The 27,898-nt window shown below is 44.2% G+C and overlaps 1 protein-coding gene across 1 annotated transcript in view; it reads left to right on the top strand.

Moving 5' to 3' along the window:
• LOC144688569 (cadherin-4-like) overlaps nucleotides 1-27,650 on the top strand; it is a 732,621-nt gene extending 704,971 nt beyond the window's left edge. Inside the window, exons 15-16 of the mRNA XM_078555304.1 lie at nucleotides 25,159-25,323; nucleotides 26,296-27,650. Coding sequence (XP_078411430.1) covers nucleotides 25,159-25,323; nucleotides 26,296-26,502 — 372 coding nt within the window. The 3' untranslated portion in view covers nucleotides 26,503-27,650. The remainder of the gene's footprint in view (nucleotides 1-25,158; nucleotides 25,324-26,295) is intronic.
• The last annotated feature ends 248 nt before the right edge of the window (nucleotides 27,651-27,898 follow it).

Genomic DNA, 27,898 nt, shown 5'->3' with positions numbered 1-27,898 from the left:
GTGTATATTCTTATATGTTTGTGATTATGTTTTCTGTATAGAGAGCTGTGTGTGTGTGTGTCCAATGTTAATTAAACAGGGGGAAGGTTACTAGAGACAGGTTGTCTGTGAGGCCTAAGAGATAAGACGTTAAAGGTGTTAGCTTTGAGCATGAGGTCATGGTGAGTTTGAGTTACAAGTAAATAGGTTGGATCTGAAAATTTGCATTGTGAGATAAGGCTGGCTTTCAAAAGGGAGTTAAGGTGACAGGGGACATTTGCACCATTCAGGGATTCCATGAGTAAATAGGGGAAGGTATGTTACATTTTATAACCTGAAAGCAGAGGCAAAATAGAAAACATGAAAGATTTTTATACTTGCTGAAGTTGAGTTTCAAAGAGTTGTTTGCGGACAATGGAACCTGAGGTGAAAGGGAGAAAGAATGTTTAAGGAAAGGGTTGTTTAACTTTTGAGAGTTGCTGTGGGGGGATGTCCACTGCTGCTTCTGTGTGCTGGAGTGCTGAAAAACTGTGAAGGGTTTAAAATGAAGGAAGCAGCTCAATGCTAAGCCAGGAAAGTCTTTCTTTTAGGAAATAGGGTTTGTTTCTGAACCTCCTTTTGGAATCCCACATCAGAGTGGAAGTGTCCGAGAAGTCGTGTGGTGTACCTTTATTAAAGTGACAATTCTTTGACTTGGGTAATATTTATTTTATGGTTAAAAATCTTTAAGGGGCTGTTGCCAAAAAGGTAGTTTAATTGCGTACTTTTAACCAAGCATGATTTTTAGGTTTGTTCTGTAAGACTGATTTAACTGTGTAACTTTTATCTTGTGTGTTTAAGTTTTTTTTCTTTTCAATAAAACATTCAATTTTTAAAATTCTACGGGTGTTAGTAAAGTTCTATGCTTTTGAGGTCAGTAGCCCTTCCTCCTCATTTTCAGAAATAAAAAAGGTTTATGATCAGCGAGACAGACTTCACTCTGGGGTCTGGCTTGCCCAGCAGTAACATCAGCTGTGGTCATAACATAAGCCATGCAGGTTCATACTGCTATCATCATGTCTGCAGATCTCAGTGCTCAAAGGGGTATGCAGGTACTCAACCAACCACCCCAGATTGCTGATGCCCATGTCAAGGTGGTGCAAGCCGAACCCGGGCCCTCAGGGCCAAGAGCTGCTTGACGTTGACCTGCAAGGCCACCTGCTGTCTCCCACAGTGAACGTCAGCAGCTTTATATTGCAGAATATAACTGAAAAATGTATAAGCCAGAGACTTCCTTTGTGCAACCTTAGTACTTAAATCACAAAACTATAAACAGAGAATGGGTTTGCATTCTTCTTGCAAACAAAATATACAGAACATCTAGTTCAATAGTGCCAGTTTGGACAGATACTGAGATAAAAATTAAATATCGAATGCACTGCCTGAAAGGGTGGTGGAGGCAGGTTCAATAATAATTTTTAAAGTGAATTGGATAAATACTTGAAAAGGAAACATTTACAAGGCTATGGGAAAAGAGTAGGAGACTGGATTTCTTTTTTGTCGCTCATTGGATATGGTTTCACTGGTAAGACCAGCATTTATTGCCCATCCCTAATTGCCCTTGAGAAGGTGATGGTAGGCTGCTTTCTTGAATCGCTGCAGTCCATGTCATATAGGTACACTCACAGTGCTGTTAGAAAGGGTGTTCCAGGATTTTGACCCAGCAACACTGAAGGAATAGCAATATAATTCCAAGTCAGGATGATGCATGACTTGGAGGGGAACTTGTAGGTGGTGGTGTCCCCATGCACCTACTGCACTTGTCCTTCAAGATGTTGCAAGTTTGGAAGGTGCTATTGGAAAAGCCGTGACGAGTTGCTGTAGTGCATCTTGTATATGGTACACACTGCTGCCACTGTGAGCCGGTGGTGGAGGTAATGAATGTTTACAGTGACTGGTGGGGTGCTGATCAAGCGGGCTGCCTTGTCCTGGATGCTGCCAAACTTCTTGAGTGTTGTTGGAGCTGCTTGTCTAGACAAGTGGAGAGTATTCCATCACACTCCTGACTTGTGCTTTGTCATTGGCTCAATGGCTTTAGGTGTCAGAAGTTGAGTTACTGGCCACAGAATACTCAGCCTCTGACCTGTCTTCTAGTCACAGTACTTATGTGGTTGGTTTAGTTAAATTTCTGGTCAATAGTGACCACCAATCCCCATCCTCATTTTGCCTGGTATTTGTATAGCATGAATGTTAATTGCCACTTATCAGTCCAAGCCTGAAGGTTGCTGAGATCTTGCTGCGTGCGGGGATGGAATGCTTCACTAACTGGATAACTCTTTCAAAGAGGCAACAGGGGCACAATGGGCTGAATAGCCTCCTTGTGTGCTGTACATATTTTATAATTCCATGAAATTTCATAGTTTAATGTAAATAGTGCACTTCAGGAATTCAGCCAAGAATGCCAGCATGCCTCATTTGCAGTCCACTTAATTTTCCATCCATTATCTTGGACAGAAAATTGTGCAGGCTACAAATTAAGTGCACTGGTTTCCAAGCCAAGTTCCCAATATGTTCTTCAATCACACAAAGCTCTGCACTATGAGCACAAAATCATAAAATTTACTGCAAAATACTGCATTTACTCAGTTAATAATTATAAAGCAGATTGCCTTCCTTTTACAATTTGAAACAATTAACAGAATTGTAAATTTGAAGCCCAGATAACTGGATCACAATCCTCATGCAATGAATTCTGAACACACCTAAAGAAACCACCAGTAGGACCAGTTTTTTTATATATATATATGTATATCAGTGAGCTGAAGGTATCAATCATAGCCCAAGTGCTAACTTGCCGGATGTTGGGGAGATGACGTGGGGCATGGGGTGGTGAGTGCAGCTGGAAGGAACTAAAGAGAGCAGTCAGGGCCCCAGCATAGGAGTTGCAGGCAGTACCAAACACTGGGGCCTGGGTTCTGGAGGAGCCTGAGCTCGGTGTTTCAGTTTCTCGTCGTCCACGCTGTGCAGCCAAAGCTGTAGGTCAGACCGGCTTTAAAAAAATAGATCTGTCAGGCTGAGAGTTCTGATATTCTTTAAGCCAGTCTAACAGTGTCAGACCAATTTCACTAGTTGCTGCTGCTGATTCCGACCTTCGGACAGCTCCACGATTCCATTGTTTTATAAAATCCCGCCAGGAAACCATGAACCTGCCTGAAGGTGGGAAGCAGCAGCAGCAGCTGAGAGTGGTCCTGCTTGAAGAATGACAAGTCAAATCCCTGTAATTTCAGAACCAATTGGATACTGTGCGCATGTTGGGCAAGGAGGGGATGGTTGGGGGAAGGTTGGAGGGTGATTGGGAGAAGGTTGGAGGGTGATTGGGAGAAGGTTGGAGGGGGTTTGGGGGAAGGTTGGAGGGGGGTTGTGGGAAGGTTGGAGGGGGTTTGGGAGAAGGTTGGAAGGGGGTTTGGGGGGAAGGTTGGAGGAGAGGTTGGGGGGAGGTTGGAGGAGGGGTTGGGGGAAGTTTGGAGGGGTGTTGGGGGGAAGATTGGAGGGGGGGTTGGGGGGAAAGCTGGAGGGGAATTTGGGGGGAAGGTTGGGGGGTGTTGAGGGAAGGTTGAAAGGGAGGTTGGAGGGGGTTCTGTTGGGGAGGCTGTAGGGGGGTCGGGGGGATTGGGGGGGAAGGTTGAAGGAGGGTTTGGCAGAGTGGGGAAGGTTGGAGGAGGGGTTGGGGGAAGGTTGGGGGATTTTGGGGGGTGTTGGACGCAAGGTTGGAAGAGGGGTTGGAGGGGGTTTTGCAGGGGAGGTTGTAGCGGGGGTATGAGATGTCATGCAAAGATGCATTCACTAACCTTAGCCACCTATGTGAAGTCATTAAACTTCCTCTGGCACTGTTGCCAGATCCTCATGGCCAGAGTACAGGCATTGACCTCTCTCGCCACCTGCTCCCATTCCCTTCAGAGGGTTTGTCTTGAAGACCTTCTGGCCTCCCACAGTGACAGTCTCTCGTGCGTCCACCTCCACAACCAAGATCTCATCTCCAGTGCTGCATGGGTCAAGCTGGGAACTCTCTTTCTGCCCTGGTGTTCCGTTTCCCTTCTTTAGAATTACATCAATAGTACCTCCTGTGTTCCAGTGCAGCTTCCCTTTAAGAGACATTTTTAAGAGCTGGAGACTAGCTGGAACATATGCTAGCATTACATGTTGTTAGGCCCCGCTGCTGAGTGTGCAGCAACCTAGCCAACAGCATAAACTGTGCTGGACCGCACGTTGAAATCATGCAAATAAGGAGGCAGCACAAAGTTGTTCCTCAACAGGAATAGGCAGTGGGCAGGTTGTGAATCATGATCCCTGTGCCCAAAAACTGGAGCAGATGAATATTTAACCCTGTATCATTTTTTTCCAAATCAATGCCATGTGAGTTTTGTCAAAGTAGCATCGATTCAGCATGTAGCAAATTGATGTAATTGCTGCTGTTCATAGATCTGTTTTCTGAACAAAAGACACAAAATATCAGATTGGATATTCTTAAAGCACTTTGTATATTTTATTCACTAGCATATACAAGAAACTTGAAGCAGTTGTTTCTGCTTGGTTGCGCTATTGCTTTCATTGCAGTTCTCCTGAAATTGGCCAAAGCAACTTATAAGATCATGGAATTTCAGGTGTAAATCTTACATGCTACTTTAAAAAAAACAGTGCTGGAAGCCAGCCAGCTCAAAAAATTGGCTGCACTCCCAGATCGAATTAATTATGTTGACAAGTTTACACGAATTACATCCATTTGCGGGCCATCAAGACGCTTTAAATTTAAATTGGTTCCTTTGGACACAAGCGAAATAAGGAGCATTTTTAAAAACTTTCAAACATTTTTTTTTAATCCACAAAGAACCCAAGCAACTAAAAAATGATTTGTAACTTTTCAAAAGCCATTTTCAGTTATTTAAAATTGTGTTACTAAGTTGGTGGACTGAACACTTTGGCCGGAATGTTTTGGCCTCGTTGGTGTTGGGCAGCATGGTGTGGCAATATGGCGGGAAAGCCAAAAATCGGTTTTATGCTGCCGTGAAACCAGTTTGTGATCGTCCACTCCACCCGTCAATGGCAGGCTGTATTTCCTGCTGCCGGACATCAGGAACATCATTTTAATACATTTGCATCTAATTATAAGCCCTGCTCACCAGGATCATTCCCCCCACATCAAAATTACCACCCACGTTGGTGTGACTTCACAACTGCGTGCTTCAGAACTGCCTTTAAAGAGCGTGCACCTGGCGACCTGAACTTTGTGCGGAACCCGGAGGTGAGTGCACACAACCTTGTGCAGCGCTCGCGAGCATCGTCCATAGGACATCAAGGAAGAGGCACCACACATTTGCGGGGGTCATAGGCAAGTCGCTTTTTCCTGGTTGTCTTTCAGTGCAGTCCCGGTCCAAGGAGTCCAGTGCGGGTCAGACCCGAGTGGGGGGGTGGGGGGTGCGGGGCTGCAGATGAGGGTCAGGGGTTTGGGTGCAAGGCAGCACAGACAGACTGAAGGAAATACTCAAGCACATGCCGGGGGAATGGGGGGGGAGGAAGGAAGAAGCCACACACTTAGAAAAGCTTGTCAAAGTGAGCATTCTTCCACAGCTGAGAGTAGCAGCTCCATTGACACGCTTGGAGTCGGGCCTCTTAAGCTTTTCTGCCCACTTAAGCAACGCAAAAGTGCCACCAAATGCTCCAGAACCTTTCACTCTTTGGGTGCAGACTGCAAATTAATGTGCGTTTTAAGGGGCGACAGAGCAATTGGTTGTCTGGGCAAGTTGTAGAATCCCCTTGCGAAAGGTGCCATGGTGCAATCACTGGTGGAAGTGCTCATAGCCCCTTGCAATGTCTTTATTAAGGTTTGGACCAGGATCCATTATGGTTCAAGCTAACAGCGCAGTCTTGCAGTGTGGGTTAGGAGAATGCCTGTGCCTGAGCTGAAAGCACAGCATGCAGTCCAATGGCTGAAGCTGCAGCCAATTGGTCAAGTGGTGTGGGGCAGAGGTGGGTGGGGCTTCGGACAGCCAATGTGGGCGCTATACACTGGCCATCCAAGTTATGGCCAGCACTTTCTTGCATGCATGAAGGGGCCTTCAGACTTAACCAATGGAGGTTCTTAGTACACTCATGCTATCCCATGTGTCTCTCTCTTTGAACCTGCAGGAGTAAAACATCAGGATCATGGAGCCTGGTGATTTAGCGGTATGCCTCGTGGCTTACAGAGACCAGAGAAAAAGAAGAAGAAGAGTGCGGCGGAGGCGCCAGGCTCGGCAAAAGGAGGAGCACCTTCCTCAAGATGAAGGAGCAGCAGAGCCTGCTATGCACACAGCTGAAGATCCACAGCGAGCCATCGCTTGTAGGTGCCTCACTAGACCCAGGGTCCATAGAGGCGCCTGTGATTCCTGCAGATGACTGACAACTAGTATCGCCGAAGACTGTGTATGTTTAAGGAACTGGTCACATGTGCCACCCGCTGCAGGATTTGGCGTCACGGGGACATGGAGGGCATCCTTTGCCAGTGGCCGTGAAAGTGACAGCGGTACTCAATTTTTACACCAGTGGCCCCTTCCAGGGCTCCACAGGAGACCTGTGTGGGGTCTCACAAGCCTGTATCCAGGAGGTCACAGACGCCATCTTCACGAAGACATAGAACTTTGTGCATTTCACCCGGGATCAGGAAAGCCAGGAAACAAGAACGCTGGGATTTGCACGGATCTCAGGTTTTTCACAGGTGTAGGATGCATTGACTGCACTCATGCATGCTCAGATCTCCATGGCAACAAGCAGTCAACTACATCAGCCACAAGGGCTTCCACTCGCTGAATATAATGCTGGTGTGTGACCACCCCAAACACATCCTGCAGGTCTGCACACGATGCCTAAGGAGCATCCACGACTCCTACATCCTTAATTGGTCTCAGATTCCTGACATCTTCCAGGATCCGGAGAGGCTACAAAATTGGCTCCTTAGGACAAGGGCTACCCACAGAGGATGTGGCTGATGATGTGCTGCAGTGGCCTCAGACTGTAGCAGAGAGATGGTACAACAAGGCTCATGCCGCAGACTTTGGTGGCGCAAACTGTAGGCATTTTGAAAATGAGGTTCCAGTGGCTCAGCAGATCCAGAGGGTGTCGCGCATCATCGTCGCCTGCTGCATGCTCCACAAGCTGGGGTTGGAACGGGGGTAAGAGCTGGCTGAGGAGGAGATGGAGGAGTTGCACGTACACTCCGATGAGGAGGCCAATGAAGGGGATGACGATGATGAGGTCTTGGAAAGCGAGGTTGCCGATGATGAGACCATCGCACTGGTCAGATGAGGCAGGTGCGCTCGGGAAGTTGTCACAGCCACAAGATTCGTGAAGGATGATGATGAGATGCAGTGAGGACAGTCCTGACATCCTCACCTTGCATCAGTGAATGTTTGACTCCTGTGTGGCTGATGGAGGGGCACATACCCTCAGTGCTCAGGCTTATGTCATGGAGATGCAACTGAGGCCCTAATAGTCGCTAGATTCCAGGAGGATGATGATGACATGCATTGAGGACACTCCATAGATCTTCACATTGCCCCTGAGAATGTCTGACTACTGACTGGCTGAGGGCAGCTCGCTTGCACCCTGTGATCAGGGTCACATCGTGGTGATGCAGCCATGAAACTTTCAATACACTTGATCCTTTGTCCGCCTTCAGCACCTGACCCCTTCAGGAACACAGTGTCACTGGACACAGATGCTGAAGAGATGGGAGACCAACCCCACCTCTAAGGTGCTGAGAGCACACGGAGAATAATGGAACTCTATGACGCCTGCCCACAACATTCTGGTAGCAATAACAAGCACCATCGAGGTTCAGGCATCATTAATGTGTCCAGTGTGTGTGAAACTGGACCATCACTTTGCTCTGAAGGTTACACATTGCACAGGGAAGAGGCCCTGGACTGAGACACCTGCCTTTATCTTGTGCAGGAACCAAGATTTCACATCTGATTGATACAAAAACTGCTCATCGGAACAAGGAGCCATAGGTTGGGAGACATTCTCGGGAGTTTATTGACAATAGTAAACAGTATGTACAAGTGATTAACACCCATGGCTAAGCTGTACAACTACATCTTAACTTTGAGGTGTCAGCTGTGGCTCAGTTCATAGCACCCTCGCCTTTGAATCAGAAGGTTGTGGGTTCATGTCCCACTCCCGGAAACCAAGAACTGTGAATGTACTCGAAAGAGTTACATGCGATCTGTTGATAACTCGAAAGAGTTACATCTTCTTAATCTTCCTAACCCTACCACTATGTCTTAGTTCTTCCCTTGACATCCACAGTGAAGGTGGAGGCAGCCTGCTGACTGCTGCGCCCTGTCTGCAAAGACCTTGAAGGGCGTCCTCAGGACGGCCGAGCCTGGGGGACCCGGCCTGCTTTCAGAGACCTGCTGTGCGGCAGTAGCACCCTCCTCGGCCAGTGCAGCTGGAGCTGCTGGGGTCACAGGAAGAGGTGATTCAGATGAGCTGGACAATCCTGGAGTCAGCTGGGTGGATGGACCCAGGTTGTGCACCTGCTGGTCCTCCTCCTTGTGGTGCCCAAGGGCCCCCGGCTGATTTCTTGAGGAGAAAGGGAAGCTGGAGTGAGGTAGAGCTGTCCCGCACCCCTCTGGCGTTGACACTGTTGGAGGCCAACTATGACATCAGCAATGGAGTTCAGCCCACACAGCAGTGCAGGACTGATGTCCTGGACCAAGGTCTCCATGATGGCCACCATCCTACCAGTGTTGACCTCAGTGCATCAGCATGTCAATGTTATCACCTCAGACTGAAGGTGGAAGGACTCCTCCATCGTGCCTTGCAATCTGAGGAGTGCAGAAGACATTCCTTCCTGATGTTCCCGAGCTTGACTTTGCAGCTCCAGCAACTGAGGTATGGCCGAGTCCAGAAGCTCATCATCTGACTCGGACTCAGCATATTTCTGGTGTCCAACAGACCCCAAGTGCCAGAAACCTGGGACATCCTACCGCCACCTGCTGTGGATCGAACCGTGCGATGTTTTCACCAGATTGTGACCCTGAGGCTACTCTATAATTAGGTCCCACTGAGGTGTGTGTCTCTGCACAGGTGGAGGCTGTGGGTGAGTACTGTAATGGGTCTTCATGGGTCTTCATTTAATTAAGCATCACCGACCTCACCGCCAGTACCGCAATGGCCCAAATCGTTGCCAGCCAGCTTGAGGGCCTTGATTTCAGACATTCCTTCACCTACCTGTGACCTCTCCCTTTTGCCAGCGTGTCCTGCATGAAGACAGAGGGCAGAATTTTACCCTTGATGCGAGCGGGCCCGAGCGGCTTGGCGGCGGGAGGGCAGCTGATCGCCGCCGCCGAAGTGGGCCCCGCCGCCATTTTGAGTGGGCGGGCTGCCCGATGGGGAGCGCTATGCACTTCCTGTGATGCGGGGGGGAGGATTCCCCAACTGTCAAAGTGTGCTCTTTCGCGTATGTGCGCGAAAGAACACACATCTCCCTGAGACTAAGTGCTGTCTCAGGGAGATCTATGATAGCCTTATAAACATCAAAAATAGAAAAATAAAAAAATTATTAAAATGTCCCCCTCATGTGACAATGTCATATGAGATGGGACATGTTAATAAATATGACTAAAACTTTATTAAACTTTTTAAAAACAGACATGAAACCTCATCCCGCCAGTGGATCAGGTTTCATGTTTTTTCAGAAGCCCGCCAGGGCTCCTGGCCTGCCCGCCAGCCTTAAGGTTGGACGGGCATGTCCTTTAATTGGGTTAACTACCCTGTCAATGGCCTCAATTCGCCATTGACAGGTTGGCGGGCGGACAGCTGATTTTGCTGTCCGCCCGCCTTCCTGAATATTTAAGTGGGGCCCCGCCCCCAACTCGCCGACGGGAAAAGTTCTGGCCAGAGAGTGTAAGCAGGACACCTGTAGGCCAGATGAGAAAGATGCCTGGCATGTGGGGGTGGTGAGTGGTGCCATGGATGGGATGAAGACAGGATCTGCAGGCTAGATGAAGGTGTGTGTGAGAGAGTGAATGATGATATCTCTTGAACTAACAGTGAGTGAGGTCCCTGTGGGATGGGTTTGTGAGTGTGTGTGTTGAGAGTGATGAGAAGAGTGATTTACTCTGGCGGAACGGAGGAGATCATTCATCCTGTTTCGGCACTGGGTGGCTGTTCTCTTTTGCAGGGCATTGGTGTTGATCACCGCTGCCACCTCCTCCCATGCTGGATTGGTGACCTTGCTTGCTGGTCTTCGCCCAGAGTAGGGGTAGAGGACTTCACAGCAGGCCTCCACTGCATCCAGTAGGTGCCTGAGGGAGGCGCCGCTAAATTTTAGGGCAACATGTTTCCTCCCTTTGGCAGCCATGACTTTTCAGCAGCTTCAAATCCTTTAGAGAGTGTTAGCCCTGTGCAGGGGCGACCTTCAAATATGGCACCCGGATTAGTGAAATCCTGAGGTGACAGTCAGGCAGGTGAATCAGAGGCTACCCCACCTGCGATCCAACTTGTTTCCCAGGAATGCATTATTAATGAGGTGGGATGCACCGGGAATGGGACGATATATGTGAAAAGCCGCCATTGCGGCCAATAGGTAAAACGTGCTTTTACCTGTCCGCTACCGCACTTGGTGCAAATCTGGGATGATTCCACTCTCTAATTTAAAAATGTGTATTTTTTGTCATAGACTGTGTTAACCAAACTGCATGAACTTGCATTCTTAAATATATGAAGTAGTATTTTTTTGAACCAAAAAAATTGAAAAGAATTGAATTCTGAAGCATTGATTCATGACAGATCTAACATTTACTGATATTTAAATGAATTTGCAGAGTAGCAGGAGGGGACTAAAGCACGTCCTAAAATTAGCACAATTCTGGGAGCACTTTTCGCCATGTCAATTGTGCCTGTAGCAGAAGCTCCATGCCTGTGTTCACGGTTACGTTTGTTAAATCAGCTACCATAAATGTTGTACTAGACGCCAATGTTTTAAACTTTGCCAACCAGAATGTGGGGGGTTTGTTTATCAGGTAACAATTTTATATTTTGCATTTAATGGATAATAAACAAATTCAAATAATTGTACGCTAGCAAATCTTCAGTGGCAGAGGATTGCTGTTCTTTAGTAATAATGGTGTTGCCACGTAATGGTTAATGGCCATTGTGTGCTGACTGAATAGTGAAATACTGTTCTGTTAAATAAACAAGTGTTACATGAAACAGATGTGACACTTACAGGAAATGCACACTAGACACAGGATTTAATGCATTAGCAGATATCCCATTGTATTGTTCATGGTGAGCCAGAAGATGCACCAAATATATCACCTGAAGGATAATAGCTAATGTTATGGCACAGCTGATGGTAAATGCTGAGTTGTTCAAATCCCAGAGGGAAACTAGAGACAACTGCTACAGCTATTTTTCAATTTGTATATTTCGAGATTCAGGCTTTGAATTCAGTAGTAATAAGACTACCGAGCCTTATAGGTTTTCATAAAACTAGATTAAACATTTATTAATAAGAGAAATGGTTTTAAGCACTTACATATGTCCAAAAATTACTACTATAATAACTTCTAAATCCCCAAATTAACCTAACTCCCAGTTGCACTTTCGTTAAGGCAACAGTAAGACACATAGATTTTAAAAGACCCAGGCAAAGAAACGTGATACCCTGAACAATCCAATTTAAAGTGAGTTTCCTCAACTTCAGTTCTTTGTAGACAGCAGCTTGAGGCGTCGTTGCTGAAGGCTTTTCACACTTGTTAGATCTTAAAGTGCCTACCCTTACACACAGCCTTCACTCCTTTATACATGTTTTCCCCTTTGAATGCAAATTCCCACTGTTTCACTGGGCAGAATCTTCGGCTCAGCGAGTCGGGGCAGGGCCAGCTCACCGAGGCGTAAAATGACGCGCGGTGACGTCGGGCGTGCATCCTGACATCGCTGCATGTCATTTAAATTTTCAGTTCAGCGGGCACACAGCCGACTCGGCTACGCACCCACTGTACTGTCAAAGGCCTTTTAAGGCCATTTAAATATCAGTTGAATTAATAAACTGAGCTGCCCGTCCAACCTTAAGGTCGGCGGGCAGGCTAAGAGCCCAGGTGGCCATTGCATTTTTCATGGAACCTCATCCACAGGTGGGATGAGGTTTCATGAACGTTTTTAAAGAGTTCTAAAAGTTTTTAATAAAATTAATGGACATGTCCCAGCTTATATGACAGTTTCACATGAGGGGATATGTCCTTAAAATTTTTGTTTACCTTTAATCAATGTTTCATAAATGAAAGTAATCTCCCTGAGGCAGCTCTGTGCCTCAGGGAGCTTTCTGCACTCTTTCACGCACATGTGCAAAAGAGCGCACTCCCGACTCGGGGAACCCCCCGCAGCCCGCACAGGGAGCACACAGCGCTTCCAGGTGTGCATCACACCGCGCGGGCCCTGATTGGCACGCCCACACAAAATGGCGGCGTGGACCCATTCGGGGGTGCTGATCGGGTCCACGCCCGCTCCCGCACAACCCCCCTGACGGGGGAGATATTCCACCCACTGTGTTTTTTGGACTTTACCTTTCTGATAATAAAAACCTCTCATTATACTAATTTTACCAGTAATCTTTGGGAAAAATAAATACACTGTTTCTGAACTTCACCTGGCTAGGTGACACGTTTCACCCCTCCTTTGAAAACAATCTAGTCTGGTTTATTTAAAAATGTAAATGTAAATTACACCTTACATTCTAAACTTCCGCCATGTTTACCTATTTAACATTTCAAACCTAGCTTCTACTAATGCATCAAAGCTTTCAGAGCAACTGCCTTTAATCCAATTAAACCTCACTCTCTCTCTCTCTCACTCTCTCTCACACACACACACACACACACACACCACTATTTTACAATACATTCCAATAACATTATTATATCTTCCTGACACTAAAGTATGACTGCAAGTTGATAAAGTCTTCAACTACTGTAGATAAAGCTATCATCTGGAAACTTAGTATGTGATTAGATTATATTGTTTTGTTCCAAAGATCCTAAATTAATTTGAATGCTATATTTTATTAGGTACCTTCTTTTGTAGTAAGTTTGTTTATAAACATTACAGGTAGCCCAACAGCTTCAACTTTAGTTCATTTTCTGATGTGAGAGACCTGAGCTGAAATGCTCCAAAGACATTAAACTTAACCTATTCCATAGAGGGTGAATCTTTTAGCTTTAATTGTGCTCAGTTAGAGTGGAATAGTACATTTCTAAACATACCTGAAGAAACTATGAAAAAGTGGATTGGTTCAACAGCCCCCACCTCATTGACCAAGAACAATGCAAAAGAATAAGAGTAGAATTGGCACCATAACTGGAGATGGTACTCAATCAGACATTTAAATACCTGTTGCACATGTACAAATAATGAGTATAGCTGGGATAAGGAAGCATTTTAGGCTAGCTACCTGGTGTTTGATTGTTCTTTTCATTAGCCTGGTTTGTATTCCAAATCAGTGAAAAAATGTCCCCCAGTGAGGAGCACTGAGGCCACAGCTTTTCACTATATTTATAAATGACTCAAACGAAGGATTTGAGAAGGCTATATCCACGTTTGCTGATGACAACTTGTTAGATGGCACAGTAAATAGTGTAGATGGGTGCAGAAAGTAGCAAAGGAGCATTGATAGATTAAGTGAGTGGGGAGAAAAGCTGTGGCGGATTGAGTTCAGTGTGGGGAAGTGTGAGAACATCCATTTTGAACCTAAGAAAGACAAATCAGGATATTTTTTAAATGGCAAGAAGCTAGGAAATATGGAGGAGAGAGAGATTCAAGGTAGAGAAATCACTTAAAGCCACTGAGCAGGTACAAAAAATCATTTAAAAAGCTAATAGAATGTTGGCTGTTACCTTGAAGGGACTGGAATATAAAGGTTGCAAGTTATGTTACAACTGTATAAAATTCATGTTAAACCAATCTGGAATGTACTTCCTGAAAGGATTGTGGAAGCATATTCAATAGCAACATTCAAAAAGGGGAAAGAATGGGGGCCTGGAACTAATGGGTAGCTTTTTCAGATAGCTAGCATATGCAGGATGGGCCGAAAACCCTTCTTCTATGTTGTATGATTCTATGACCCTATTTAGACGACTGCATTCAGTTCTGGCCACCAGATCTGCAGAAGGATATATTGGCCTCAAAGGGGTTGCAACTCAGATTACCAGAATGATACCTGGGCAAAAAAGGAGTTAACTTATGAGAACAGTTTGCATAGCTTTGGATTCCTTTGCGGTGATTCAGTTGAAGAGTTTAAGATGATTAAAGGGGTTGATGGGGTAGATGGAAACTATTTCTCCTGGTGGAGAGCCCAGAGCAATGAGGCATAACTGTATAATTTGTTCAGGGGCCACACCAGTAAGCACTTCTTCACACAAAAGGTAAGAAAATCTGGAACCATTTCCGCACTAAAGCCTGTTGAGGCTAGGTCAATTGAAAATTTGAAAACTGAGATTGATAGATTTTTGTTAGGTCAGTATATTAAGGCTACGGAATCAAGATGGAGTTGAGATTCACACCAGACACAATGTAATTGAAGGGTAGAACAGGCTTGTGGGGCTGAATGGCCTACTCCTGCTCCTATTTCTTATGATTTTATGATCTTATTACAATGCCATGTTTGTGAAAATTTGCATTCAATAAAACAAAATACTAATGAATAACAATAAACCACTACAACTAATTAACTAGCAGTTATTTTTCAAAGTCCTTTTATATTAGTTTCTCACTTAACCTTTCAAGCCCCTCCAAAAATACATTTAAAATATAATTAATACATTTTAAGAAATCTGAATCAAATCACTGAATTTATCCATTGTTTACGCACAGACACTGACAATTGAGTTTAGCCCCATTTCAGTAGCTTTTATTCTTTACCTGGTTTTCTCTCATGATAATTAGGGCTCTTAACACCAGATTTACTGCTTTGAGCCTTTGGTACCATTTTTTATTATTTGTGTGGGTAGGTGTGGCATTGCTGCTCTAGTTTAAAATATGTTTTTTTCACAACCTCCCCATTGTTTTTAAGAAATAATTCTGGGCCTCTCTCTTCACTCTTGGCTGCCCCACCTCATCCTATGCTATGTTTTTTGGCTTGCCTTTACCACCACACTAGTGACTAGTGTCAGTCAGAAACCAAATTAATTCATTTTTATTTTATATTTTGGCCTGCTTAATGACAGTGGTTAATAGTTTTGATGCTTTTCTATGATGATGATGTAGAGGAGTTTCATATTACTCACTATAGAATGGAAGGGACTTAAGGACATTTAAATTGCTATAAGGTTTTATTGAGTGTATATCATTGTGCTAAAAGGAATCGAGATGAATTTGAACAGTAAGTAAATTCCCCATAATTTACACACTGGGATTTGTTAGCATCAAATTTTGATTTCTGGCTTAATATTGTTGCAATGGATATTTGTCTGAGCATAAAATTATAATTTTTCAAGGCTCATTAGGCACTTCCAGTACAAGATCCTTAATCAGTTCCCTATTCAAAGCATTGATTGTATTATCCTCTAATAAATATATTTGTTATGGGGGAAGGTGCCAAAGTACATTGAACTGTAATCTAGCTTGGTAGACTGGCAAAGCAGCAGTTACATTCAGCAAAATTCTATTTATTTAAAACATATTTCATTAGTAAATCATGGTACCCTTTCAAGCAACGAAATACGGTTTGCATTTTCCATTGATTTGCGTATTTAGGAATATTCTTTCCAGTCATCCCCTACGTTGATGCAGAGCACCATTTGTGCTACAATGCCCCAGTCTCTCCTCCGAATCCTAGGCCCAGTTTGCTTACAATATTTAACTGTTACCTGATCTCCATATGCTCATTCTGTCCTCAAATTCCAGCCCAAGCAGTTGGGCTTGAGGCAAGATAACTTCACCCGTAAATATTCCATCCTACAAAATTCCTCAGGGCCAATTTTCCTCTACTCTGCTCTCAGATGATAAATGGGTGCAATCTGGAGAGTAAATGGATGTCACTTCTGCTTCCATTTTGCTCCTGAAAAACACTGTACCCAAACTTCCTCAGCGACTTTCTGGTGTCTGCATCTGACTGTTCCCGGAGAAAGAGCAGCTCTATATAGTTCACACAAATATATGTCAGAGGGCTTTGCACTGAGTTTTCCTCTGACAGTGCTTGGCACAGTTTAGGAGTAAGCTGTCACCATTAAAGACTACTGTTTCCTGAGTTGCCCTTTAAGTGTTGACCCTGGGCAATAGTACAAAATGGGCAATGGCAAATCGCAACCCTTCTGAATGGGAAATTCAATGGGAAAATAATTGGGCAGATTGTAAAACTGGCTACCAATGCGCTGTTACCCCTTTTTTCATTAATAGGATGTGGGCTTCTTTGGCAAGGTCAGGATACATTGTCCTGAATTGTTCTGGAAAATGTGATAGTGAACCACTTCTGCCTGTCTGGTGGAAGTACTCCCACCTATTGTTAAGGAGGACATTCCAGGAATTTTACCCAGTGAGGACAAAGGAACAATGATTATATTTGCATGTCAAATGGTTTGTGGCTCAAAGAGGAACTTGCAGATGGTGGTGTACCTATGTGCCTGTTGCCCATGTCTTTCTAGGCAGTAGAGTTCACAGGCTTGAAAGATGCTGTCTAAGAAGCCTTGGCAAGTTTCTGCAGTGTACCTTGTAGATGGTACACACCTCAGCCATGGTGCACCAACAGTGGAGGGAGTGAATGTTTAATATGATGAATTGGATGCCAATCAAGTGGGCTGCTTTGTCTGGATGGTGTCGAACTTTGTAAGTAATAGCTCTGGAGAGAGTGCAGAGGAGGTTTAGAAGAATGTTGCCAGGGTTAGAAAAGTGTAGCTACGAAGAGAGATTGGATAGGTCGGGGTTGTTTTCCTTAGAACAAAGAAGGCTGAGAGGTGACTTGATTGAGGTGTACAAAATTATGAGGGGAATAGATAGAGTGGACAGGATAAAATTGTTTCACTTGGTGGAGAATTCTAGAACCAGGGGAACCAGGATTCAAGATAAGTGGCAGAAGGTGTAGGGGGGACATGAGGAAGAACTTTTTTACGCAGAGGGTAGTGGGTGCCTGGAATTTGCTGCCCAAGTTGGTGGTAGAGGCAGAAACTCTAAACTCTTTTAAAAAGTACCTGAATCTGCACCTTAAGTGCTATAAGCTGCAGGGCTATGGGCTGGGTGCAGGAAGGTGGGATTAGAAAGGGCACCTGGGTGTCCTCGGGTTGGCATGGACAAGATGGGCCAAATGGCCTCCTTCTGTGCTGTAACTTTTCTATGGTTCTATGTTAGAGCTGATTGCCCCCATCAGGACGTGTGAAGAGTATTTGGAATCCGTAGTTTCAAAGTTGTATTTTTTTTAAATAGACCCTAACTGAAGAGAAACTAAGTAAGGAAACTGACCCTTCTAGTTTCCATGGAAATTAAGACTGAAACTGAGAATAGAAACCAAAATTTCTGGAGAGATTGAAACTGGTTGAAACATATAAAAGTACACAGAATCTGTTCAAGTTCATTAGACGATGATGATTCCAGTGCAGTACAGGCAGGCTAAAGAAAACAGAAGCCAGATCCAGAAGCTGAGAATAAGCAAAGATACAATTGCTGCAGCTGTTTCCGTTACTTGAAGGTAACATTGGTGAACCTGTGCCATCAGACCATCATAGTCAGAGTTGAGGAAGTTCTGCAGTTGTGTGCCATTTTTGCTGAAGATTGTGCCTGTGGAACTCTGGTTTGTTGTGCACTGCAGTTAGCTGGGCATCAGTACCTAGAAGATGAGTTGAAATTTTTTGTGAGGAAGACAGAAGTTTGAAAGACTTTGTGACTGAGGTTGATGACATATATGCTGAATGGACCACTGAGCCAATTTGTAAGATCTGTCTTAGTTGTATTTGCCATTAATATGTAATTTCTCATTTATAATTGAGTGTAATTTGCCTGTTAATCCCTGTTTAAACGTATGTTGATTCTGGGTTTTAGAGTATAGGAGATTACCTAAGAGAGTATTTAATGTCTGCTTTGTTTGACCCTTGTGTAATAAGAAATCTTCCGTTTTAAACCATGGAACCTTGCAGCTTCATTCTTTCAGTAAATAACTGGAATTTTGGATTTCTTTTTTTAAAAAGTTACTGATCTCTGCTGAGGTCGTAACACAGTCCTATCTTGTGCCTTGTAGATGGTGGACAGGTTTGAGAGTCAGGAAGTGAGTTCCTTGCCACAGAATACCCAGCCTCTGACCAGCTCTTGTAGCCATAATATTTATATGGCTGGTCCAGTTAAGTTTCTTATCAAATTGACACCCAGGATGTTGATGATGGGGATTCAGCAGTGATAATGCCATTGAATGCGAAGGGGAGGTGATTAGACTGTATTCTTTTGGAGATGGTCGTTATTGCCTGACAACCTGTTTGTTTCTTGCGCAAATGTTTCTTGCCACTTATCAGCCCAAACCTGAATGTTGCCCAAGCCTTGCAGCATGTGGGCATGGACTGCTTATTATCTGAGGAGTGGTGCACTGAACACTGTGCAATTATCAGCAAACATCTGCACTTCTGACCTTATGTTGGAGGGAAGGCTGTTGATGAAGCAGCTGAAAATGTTTGTCCCAAGAAAACTACCCTCAGGAACTGCTGTAGCGGTATCTGAGGTATGAGATGACTGCCCTTCAACAGCTATCTCCTTTTATGCCAAGAATAACTCCAAGCAGTAGAGCATTTTCCTGCCCAGCTGCTGGATCTGTTCTATACCTATCTCATTTAGTACAGTATCAGGAATTACAATGTAAACAGGACTGCATCTCTATAAGACTGTGCTGTGGTCACTCCTGCCATGAAAAGATTCATCTGTGACAGTTAGCTTAGTAAGGATGCACTGAAGTAGATTTCCCCTTGGTGTTGGTTCACTCAACTGCTGGAGGTTCAGTCAAGCAGCTTTGTCCTTGAGGACACATCCAGCTGGGTGCTACTGAGCTAATCTTGGCGATGGACATTCAGGTCCCCCACCGAGAGTACATTCTGTGTCTTTGCTACCCTCAATGTTTCTTCGAACTGATGTTCAATGTGGAGGAGCACTGATTCATCAGCTGAGGGAGGGTGGTAGGTGGTAATCAGCAGGAGGTTTCCTTGCCCATGTTTGGCTCTGGACATGGCATCAGGTCAATATTGAGGACCCCTAAGGCCACTCCTTCCCAACTGTATACTACTGCCCTGCCGACTCTGGTGGGCTGTCCTGCCTGGGGACAGGACATACCCAGGGATGGTGATGGAAGAGTCTGGGACTTTGGCTGTAAGGTATGCTTTTGTCAAGATTGTTATTCCAGGCTGTTGGTGATGAACCTATGGAACAGCTGTGCCAATTTGAGCACATCCCCAGATGTAAATGAGGAGCACTTTGCAGGGTCAACTGGGTTGGTTTTGTCATGTCTTGTGCCTAGGAAAATGCCGAGTGATTCATCTGGTGTTATAATGGCTTCTCGTCGCGGTTTGATACAGCTGAGTTGCTTACTCAGCCATTTCAGGGGGCAGTATTTCTGTGCGTCTGAGTCACATATAGGTCAAACTGGGTAACGAAGATAAATTTTCTTCCTTAAAAGCCATTTGTGAACCAGGTGGGATTTTATGACAATCTAGCAGTTTCATGGTCACCATTATTAGTTCTAGCTTTTTACTCCAGGTTTAATTAATTGATTGAATTTACATTCCACCAGCTGCCATGGTGGGATTTGAACTCACGTCTCCTGATTATTACTTCAGGCCTCTTGATTGCTAGTACTTGTTGCGGAATGGTTTTAGTATTTTACATTTAGCATGGATGCCAGTAGCAGTCGTTTGTCACCCCCATTTTGCAGTATAGTATTGGGGAGGCAATGGCATAGTGGCACTGTCAATGGACTAGTGACCCAGAAACCCAGGGTAATGGACCTGGGTTCAAGTCCCGCCACAGCAGATGGTGGAATTTGAATTCAATAAAAATCTGAAATTAAAAAGTCTAATGATGACCATGAAGCCATTGTCGATTGTTGTAAAAACCCACCTGGTTCAATTTAGGGAAGGAAACCTGCTGTCCTTACCTGGTCAGGCCTACATGTGACTCCAGATCCACAGCAACGTGGTTGACTCTTAAAATGCCCTCTGAACAAGGGCAATTAGAGAATGGCAATAAATGCCAGCCCAGCCAGCGACACTGTCCACATCCCATAAACAAATTTTAAAAAAGCTGACTTGGACAACCATAGAGGAGAGACATAGCCAAAATTTTGAAAAGCACAAGTCACTTGAAGGTGCCCAGATAAAAGTCCTTACCCATTTCCACCTCCAACAATACCTGATGCCCCCTATCCATGAGGACCAGCGGTATATCCCAGGTTTGCAGCCTTTCCCTGTGCATTACACATTTTCAGGGCTTGCCCGCATTATTCCCAGGAGAGGAAGATCAGCCTCTCTTTCCCGTTACAACTCTTCTTGTTTGTACTTTTTACTATTTAATTTGGTACATCCTTGCTAACACTTCTTCTGAGTCATACGGATTTTAAGCATATATATCTTACTAAAAATACTTACTTTGTTTCTTGGCCATAAAATCCACATGCTGCTAATTTTCCAATAACTTTTATGCATCACTTTGTCTTTGACTTCTGCAGCTTTTTCTCGACCACCCACTGGATCTTTAGTCATGGACAAATTTTTGGAGTACAATGTGGTAAAATGTGAAATAGTTCACTTTGGCAGGAAGAATAAAAAAGCAGAGTATTACTTAAACAGAGAATTTCAAGATGCAGAGGGATCTAGGTGTTCTAGTGTATGAGTCACAAAAAAGGTAGTGTGCAGGCACAGCAAGTAATTGAGAAGGCAAATGGAATGCTATCATTTGTTACGGGAGGAATTAGACATTAAAAATAAGGATGTTATGCTTCAATTATACAGGGCATTGATGAGACCACATCTCAAATATTGTGTACAGTTTTGGTCTCCTTATTTAAGGAAGGATGTAAATGCTTTGGAGGCGATTCACAGGAGGTTTACTAGATTGATACATGAAATGAGCAGTTGTCTTATGAGGAAAGGCTGGACAGACTGGGCTTGTTTCCACTGGACTTTAGAAGATGAGGGGTGGCTTGATTAAAGTGTATAAGACCCTGAACGGTATTGACAAGGTGGACTTGGAAAGGATGTTTCCTCTTGTGGGTGAGTTCAGAACTAGGGGGCACTACTTCAAAATTAGGGATCACCTTTTTAGGACAGAGATGAGGATTTTTTTTTTCTCTGAGGGTTGTGTAACTTTGGAACTGTGTGCCTCAGAAGGTGGTGGAGGCAGGTTTATTGAATATTTTTAAGGCAGAGGTAGATAGGTTCTTGTTAGGCAAAGGAATCAAAAGTTATCAGGGTTAGATGGGAATGTGGAAATTGGAACACAAGAAGATCAGCCATGATCTTATTGAATAGCGGAGCAGACTCGAGGGGCCGAATGGCCTACTTCTGCTCCTATTTCGTATGCTCATATGACACCATATTCACTCTCTCAGTCACATTTGGTGCAATTTTAATTCTGCCAATCTGACAGAAATGGGGTGGGTGGTTAAATAGCAGTAGAGTGCGCTTTGCTGTGTTCCCAAATTGCTCCTGCTCGCAACCATCTTAACTATGCAGTTTGTGGAGTCAGCCAAGGTGCATGACAGTGGCAGGTGAGAGCCTCCTGAATAGAAATAAAATGGAGCCCTTTGATACAATTCAGGACCCGACAACATTTCAACTCACAATTGTGGAAGCCCTGGCCACTGCCCAACTCACCAATAAAACCTCACGAGAGAAACTGAAGCAGAATTTAAAGGTGCACTTGCATGTAAATAATTGGATTTACAAGATCTGTGTGCCATTTGAACTGTCGAGAGTTTTGAGCTTCCAGATGGTTTCATTTTCACTTTTTTGCCTTATTACCAAACTTAAGCTTCATCTGCTTAACGTTTTACCGGTTTCATTTGGATACAGGAACACTTGGACAAAGAGAAGCAACAAGTTGGGCACAAGAAGTAGGCAGGATGACTAAATCCCAATGTGATAGAACAGGCGGCACATCAATCATATTAAAGTGATGCCCAGGCATTATAAGATTCCACTTAATGGCCGGGATTTTCTCGCCCCATCGTGGGTGGGACCCACCGTGGACGAGGCGGCGCCCCAGCCAGAAGTCCATTGACTTGCAGCGGGACTGGGAGATCCCGGCAGCAGGCGGGTGTGGAAATTCCCATCCTATGTGTCAGCCCTATTCACAGCAAATTAAAATCGGGGCAATACTATTGCAGTTTTTTTCCTCCTTTGCATATTTGGGACCTACCATCACTGCTATAAATCTGCTCATATTTTATTTAATAAAGCTTGCCAGTGTATCCAAGCCTGATGGCTAAAACAGGATTTTCACAATTAGATTACTGAACTTTCCAATGATAATAATATTTAAGCGGCTTGTTAAATGCTTGTAAATTGTTAAATGATCATTATTATTGGTGCATCTCTACTTTCTCATTACCACTAATGAAATAACATTCTTGCAAAGCACATAGTCAATTGTTGTGCATTCCTGTGCCTTGTCTATGAATTATAGTGAAAAAATTGACAATTCTCCTACATTGTTGAGGAAAACGAGGCATGTAATCTGTAAGCAGGTTAGTTAAGCAAAAAGGAGGTGAATTTTAACTCCCAAAAATTGGTGGTTTGAAGTTAGGCGAAATGGTAAAAGTTTTAAAATCTCAAACGTGATCACAGCCCACCCATTTCCAGGTTTAACAGAGACGGGGGCAAGATTTTCCCTGTAGGCTTCTGAACCCCGCCCTCAGGTTCAAATGTGTGTCAGAAGCCCCCACTATAGATGGAATGTAATGCCCCCCCCACCTCTGAGGAGAGTTTGGAGGCAGGAGGGCCGTTTGGGTGGGATCAAGGATGTGAGGTGGAGACCCTGTCAAATTCCTGACTCCACCTCACCAATCAAGCCCTGGGCAGGAAGGCAGACAGCAGACTTCCCACCCGGAGGTCAATCGAGGCCCGTAAGTAGCCATTTAAGGGTCACTTAAGGACCTTAACACACCCGCCGCTGGTATTCAACTTGTGGGCAGGGAACGTGTCATCCTGGAATGCCAATCAAGTTTGCCTGCGACCTAGTGGGAGGGGTGTGGGGATCCTCGTTCTCGGGCACTGGGTCCGATTAAGGGATGCAGCATCAGGAAGACGGAGGCCCTGGGGTGCCAGCAGAAAGCCACCCTTTCCTCCTGCATTCATCCACCCATCCGTTGCCGGCAATCCCCCTCCCTGCTACCCCCATCCTGCCCACACTCACCTCCTTTCAGGGCAATCCCTCCTGAAGGCCCGAGCACAGTGCTGGCAATGGCCACTGCTCACAGTGGCGCTTCTAATGCTGAAGAGCTGTCAGTCTCTGACTGGCCAGCAACTCTGGGGGGCAGGATTTCTGTCCTGTAGGGCTCGAGTAGACAGGAAGTTCAATGCTGTGGAGGTATGCCATGGAGTAGTTCGGCCCCCTGGAGAAAAGCGACGCAGAGCTCCCCCCAGTTTTCCAGCTGATGGGCGGGCCCCCATCACCGACATTAAATTCCTCCCTAAATGGGCCAACATTCACTCAATGTGATTTCCCTAGAATGGCTAATCAATGACTAGTGGGCTCTTGAAACTGGAAGGCCAATCAACTTGAAAGAAGCAGCAGGCTGTGGCAGCAGTTAACTAGTGTAGAGTGCGCTTCAAAACGAAGGTGCCCTCTCTCCAGCTTTCTTAAACTGAAAAATGGCTTTTGTGGGTAGGTCACCACTGTGAAGAATAGGAGAAGCCACTCCAAGGACAATCACTGTTGTGGCCTGTTCATGGATGCTCCCCACCAATTGGTAGCTAAGCCTGTCAATCCAGCTGACTTCCACTTGGGGATCCTGGCAAAGGAGAGAGTCACACACTGTGCAGTTAGATCTCCAAAGTGTGCAAGGAAACTCAGACTTTGTGTTCCCCTTCTGAAACTGCCCCGGCTCTGCCCCCCACAACCGCCATCTATGCAACCTGCCCCTGTCAAGTTCAGGGCGGAGGTTCTGCAGACTCTTATTCCAGCATATTGAACTGGTATCAAAGACCACAATGTTCCATTGTAAATGGGTATAACCATGTGGTTTTAATATTTCTGCCTAAATAACTATGGTCATAACTGAAGTTTTGGAAATTATTTAACAAATTTAACTTGCAAACAAAAATCTATGCTCCATTTTATTCTGTTGTGGCATGTCATTCGCATAATTGGTAAAACTGTTGTACCTTAACATGAGGTTCCCAAATAATTCCTTCTTAGATATGGGGCAGAATCTTTAGCCCCTGCTAGGGCCGGGAACAGAGGTTGGAGGGAATGCAACTTTTCACTGCCAGCTTGTGTGCAGGTTCCCTGGCTCCATCCTTCCCCCAGGGGGGATGGCATGGCTACGCAGGGCAAGTGGCAGATAGCCATTTAAAGTAATAAAAAGCCTATTGAGAAATAATGAATGAGGCCAACTCAAATTTTGGTTTAGAGGCCCTCCCCATTCCCCGCCTGCCAGGTTTCAGCAACAATCATAGCCCCTGCTGTGGAGTGGGCCCCCTGCCCCTCCCCTCCCCCACACCCTCCCCCTACCCCAGCCCTCACCCCTCCCACACCCCCCCCCCCCCCCCCCGCCCCAAGAACAGTGGTAGGCTGGCTGCAAAGGGCATTTTATAACTTTAAATTTAAAAAAGCTGATGAGAGGGCACCTCTGCCCTTTGTCTCATTTGCCTGCCTTGAAATCCTGCTGCTGCTGTCAAGCTGGAAGACCTCTGATTGGCCCACCAGCTTCAATAGTGAGCCCACCCTCAGGCCAATAATCCCTTTAAACGACTCCTTCCCGTACAGTGCAGGCTTCGGGACTCCGAAGCTTGAAAGCAGTGTTCAGAAGCCCACAGAAAATCTCTGTTCATGGCTTTTTGTTGAGTGAATGTTTGCTAACATGCCAATCCTATGCTCAGTTAATATTCTGAATTGCTAGCACCGGTGGAATGGCAGAACTTTTTTATTTTAATTCACGATTCTAGAGAAACTCTGTTTAAAGCCAACTCTGTTCTGCAGGATTATGACTTGAGCCAGCTTCAGCAGCCAGACTCACTAGATCCTGGATTAGCAAAAGCTCCTGGGATCAGACGAGTTGATGAGCGACCGATTGGTGCTGAGCCACAATATCCACTGCGTCCAACAGTTCCACATCCTGGAGATATCGGAGACTTCATTAATGAGGTAATGACTTCATTAATAACAAGCTGATGCCTGTTACCTTGAACAAATAGCAACTACATTATTATTTCACTTAGATTATATATTTTGTCACTGTTACTGGGGACAACTCTAAATCCGTTCATTCTGAACCTTTGACAAAGTTGTTAGATTATTCTATTCTTTTTCAGTGGAGACATCTATTTTCAGTTGAGATCATCTGAATTGTAACCTTAAGTGAAAAGTTAGCAAACAGATGTACATGTTTCTATGTATGAGTCCACAAGATATTACAAGATGGTTGTCACACCGATTCACTTCACATCAGAGTTTGATTAATAATTTGTGATTACTACAGCAGCCCTGTAGCTGAAACATTTCAGCACAGCTTACTAGCAGAAAGTCATGAGATGGAATTCCAAGACAGCCTGTCAATCTAACTCTTACCTTGGATTAGTTTTATCTGTCTTTCAGCAGTCTGCTACATGAAGTTCAGTCTTCCATCCTTTACAAAAAAAGTAATGGAAATCTAACATCCAACATTCCTTATTTGCAATAGCCGCAAAGCACAGTCCAGATCATCCTACCTCTTGCCTAAGTACAGAATATTTCAGTAAGAGGAGGAACCTGAATTTTGAACTTTGAAAAGATTGAAGAAAAAAAGTAAACTCAAAGACAAATTCTTGGGTTATTTGAAATAACAAGTCACAGAAATTCAGGATTCTGAACTTATAATTGCTTGATATTGTTACAACTAGTCCAAATTCCTTAGTCTGCCCTTGGACTCTATCCAATATCCAGCATGGTAACTGTTACCAAAGCATCCTGAACTATTTACTGAGGAAAAAGTTGTGCCCAGGATTTTGTAACTTTTTGACGCTAAAACTGATCGGTTTTTTCTTGTTAATTTTTTAAAATTATGTTCTGCCTTCACTTCAAATCATATAATCTGCAATGCTTTAAAGCTTTCATGATGTTAAAATAATGCCTTTCCAGGGTCTCAGAGCAGCGGATAATGACCCAACGGCCCCACCCTACGATTCCCTCCTGGTTTTTGATTATGAAGGAAGTGGTTCAACAGCAGGATCGGTCAGCTCCCTGAACTCATCCAGCTCTGGTGACCATGATTACGATTATCTTAACGACTGGGGACCTCGATTCAAGAAGTTAGCAGACATGTACGGTGGCGGAGAAGATGATTAACAGTATATTAGAAATGAAGGAACTGTACAAAAGAGGCATCTTTTTCATTAATATTCCCTGCTGACCATATATTTTAGTGGTGTGTTAGTATTTTTTATTTTAGAACATGAGCTGTTAGCATGAATGCTTGTTGTCTTTTTATGCATATTTTGGTCAGTCAGCAGGAATATCGCTCAACGTTTGCTTTACAACTAAAGAGGAAAGGCGCTCTTTATTAACTTGAATTTCTTAGTACAGAAGCACTGTTTTTAAAGTGCCTTTTTGGTACATTTTATCAGATTCCCTCAATCTCAGGAGCGATTAAAATTCAACCATCTATTGATCCCTGGTCCAGTACTGGCTATGAAGAGAAAATGAACGAATCAGTTTATTTCCACTCTGGTGAATGGACAAACTTTCCTTTTTTGCCTTTTAAACTATTGGTGTAAGATACATAAAAAAAAATGAACTGTACAGAAACACGTGTATTAACAGCCATGTTTAAAAACTGAGCAGGTGGGTGGCTAATCACATTGTATATGTTGTATAGAGCTTAACATTGAAAGTCTAATTGTCAAGTAGTGTAAAAAAAAATAATGGCAGGAAAAGACATTCTGAAGGGACTGGTTAGTCTTCATTAGTATTAAGGTCATTTTCTTTTACAATCTGAAGTCGAATGGACATCAGATTAAGGTAACTTAATTTTTTTTAAGCATTGTTACCCACTTGGTTTCTTACTGTAGTGTGTACATAATGTCGCACAGCTTAAAGCAAACATCATCTAGTTAATGTTATATGTATAATTGGAGCTTTCTTCTTTTCATTTTTGCATGTTTTTTTTTATATTGAAAGCATAGAAGCTCGCATGGCTGTGGTTGTTTCAAAGAACGATTTCTTCTCGTGTTGTTGGTTCACATTTCCACACAATCATTGCACAGTTAGAGGAAACTTTTTTTGTAATGGTCAACAGCACAAATATTTTGTATCGTTGTTTGTACCATTTTGTACCAAAAAAAAAGGGAAGGTAGTAAAAGTTTTGAATGCGTGTTTCTAGTGCCACTGCAGTTATGGTTAAACTGAGTAACAGCTTTGCAAATTTATTGTGTACCAGAGCTGAATCAGTGCATTTGCTCCTGGCCCCTCAGTGTTATAAATAAAGTTCCCCTTTTAAAACACTGCTTTGCTCTCAATTCCTTTCAATGGCTATTTTTAGAAAACATTAATATCATATCTATGATGATCATTCATCTGAAAAACCGGGCTTCTTTCAATGGTTCGAATACTGAGAAGGTTCTGTCTGTTGTGTGTGGGTATATGAAAACTGTAATATGCCCTCAATAATTTTGAACAATGGAACTTTCACCTGAATTCTTTTCAAAATAATGATGTTAGGTAACATTGTGGCTATCCATGTGCA

This window comes from Cetorhinus maximus, chromosome 13 (genome assembly GCF_964194155.1).
Source record: "Cetorhinus maximus chromosome 13, sCetMax3.hap1.1, whole genome shotgun sequence".
In the NCBI taxonomy this organism is placed as follows: Eukaryota; Metazoa; Chordata; class Chondrichthyes; order Lamniformes; family Cetorhinidae; genus Cetorhinus; species Cetorhinus maximus.
This window is presented reverse-complemented; position numbering and strand designations above follow the sequence as displayed.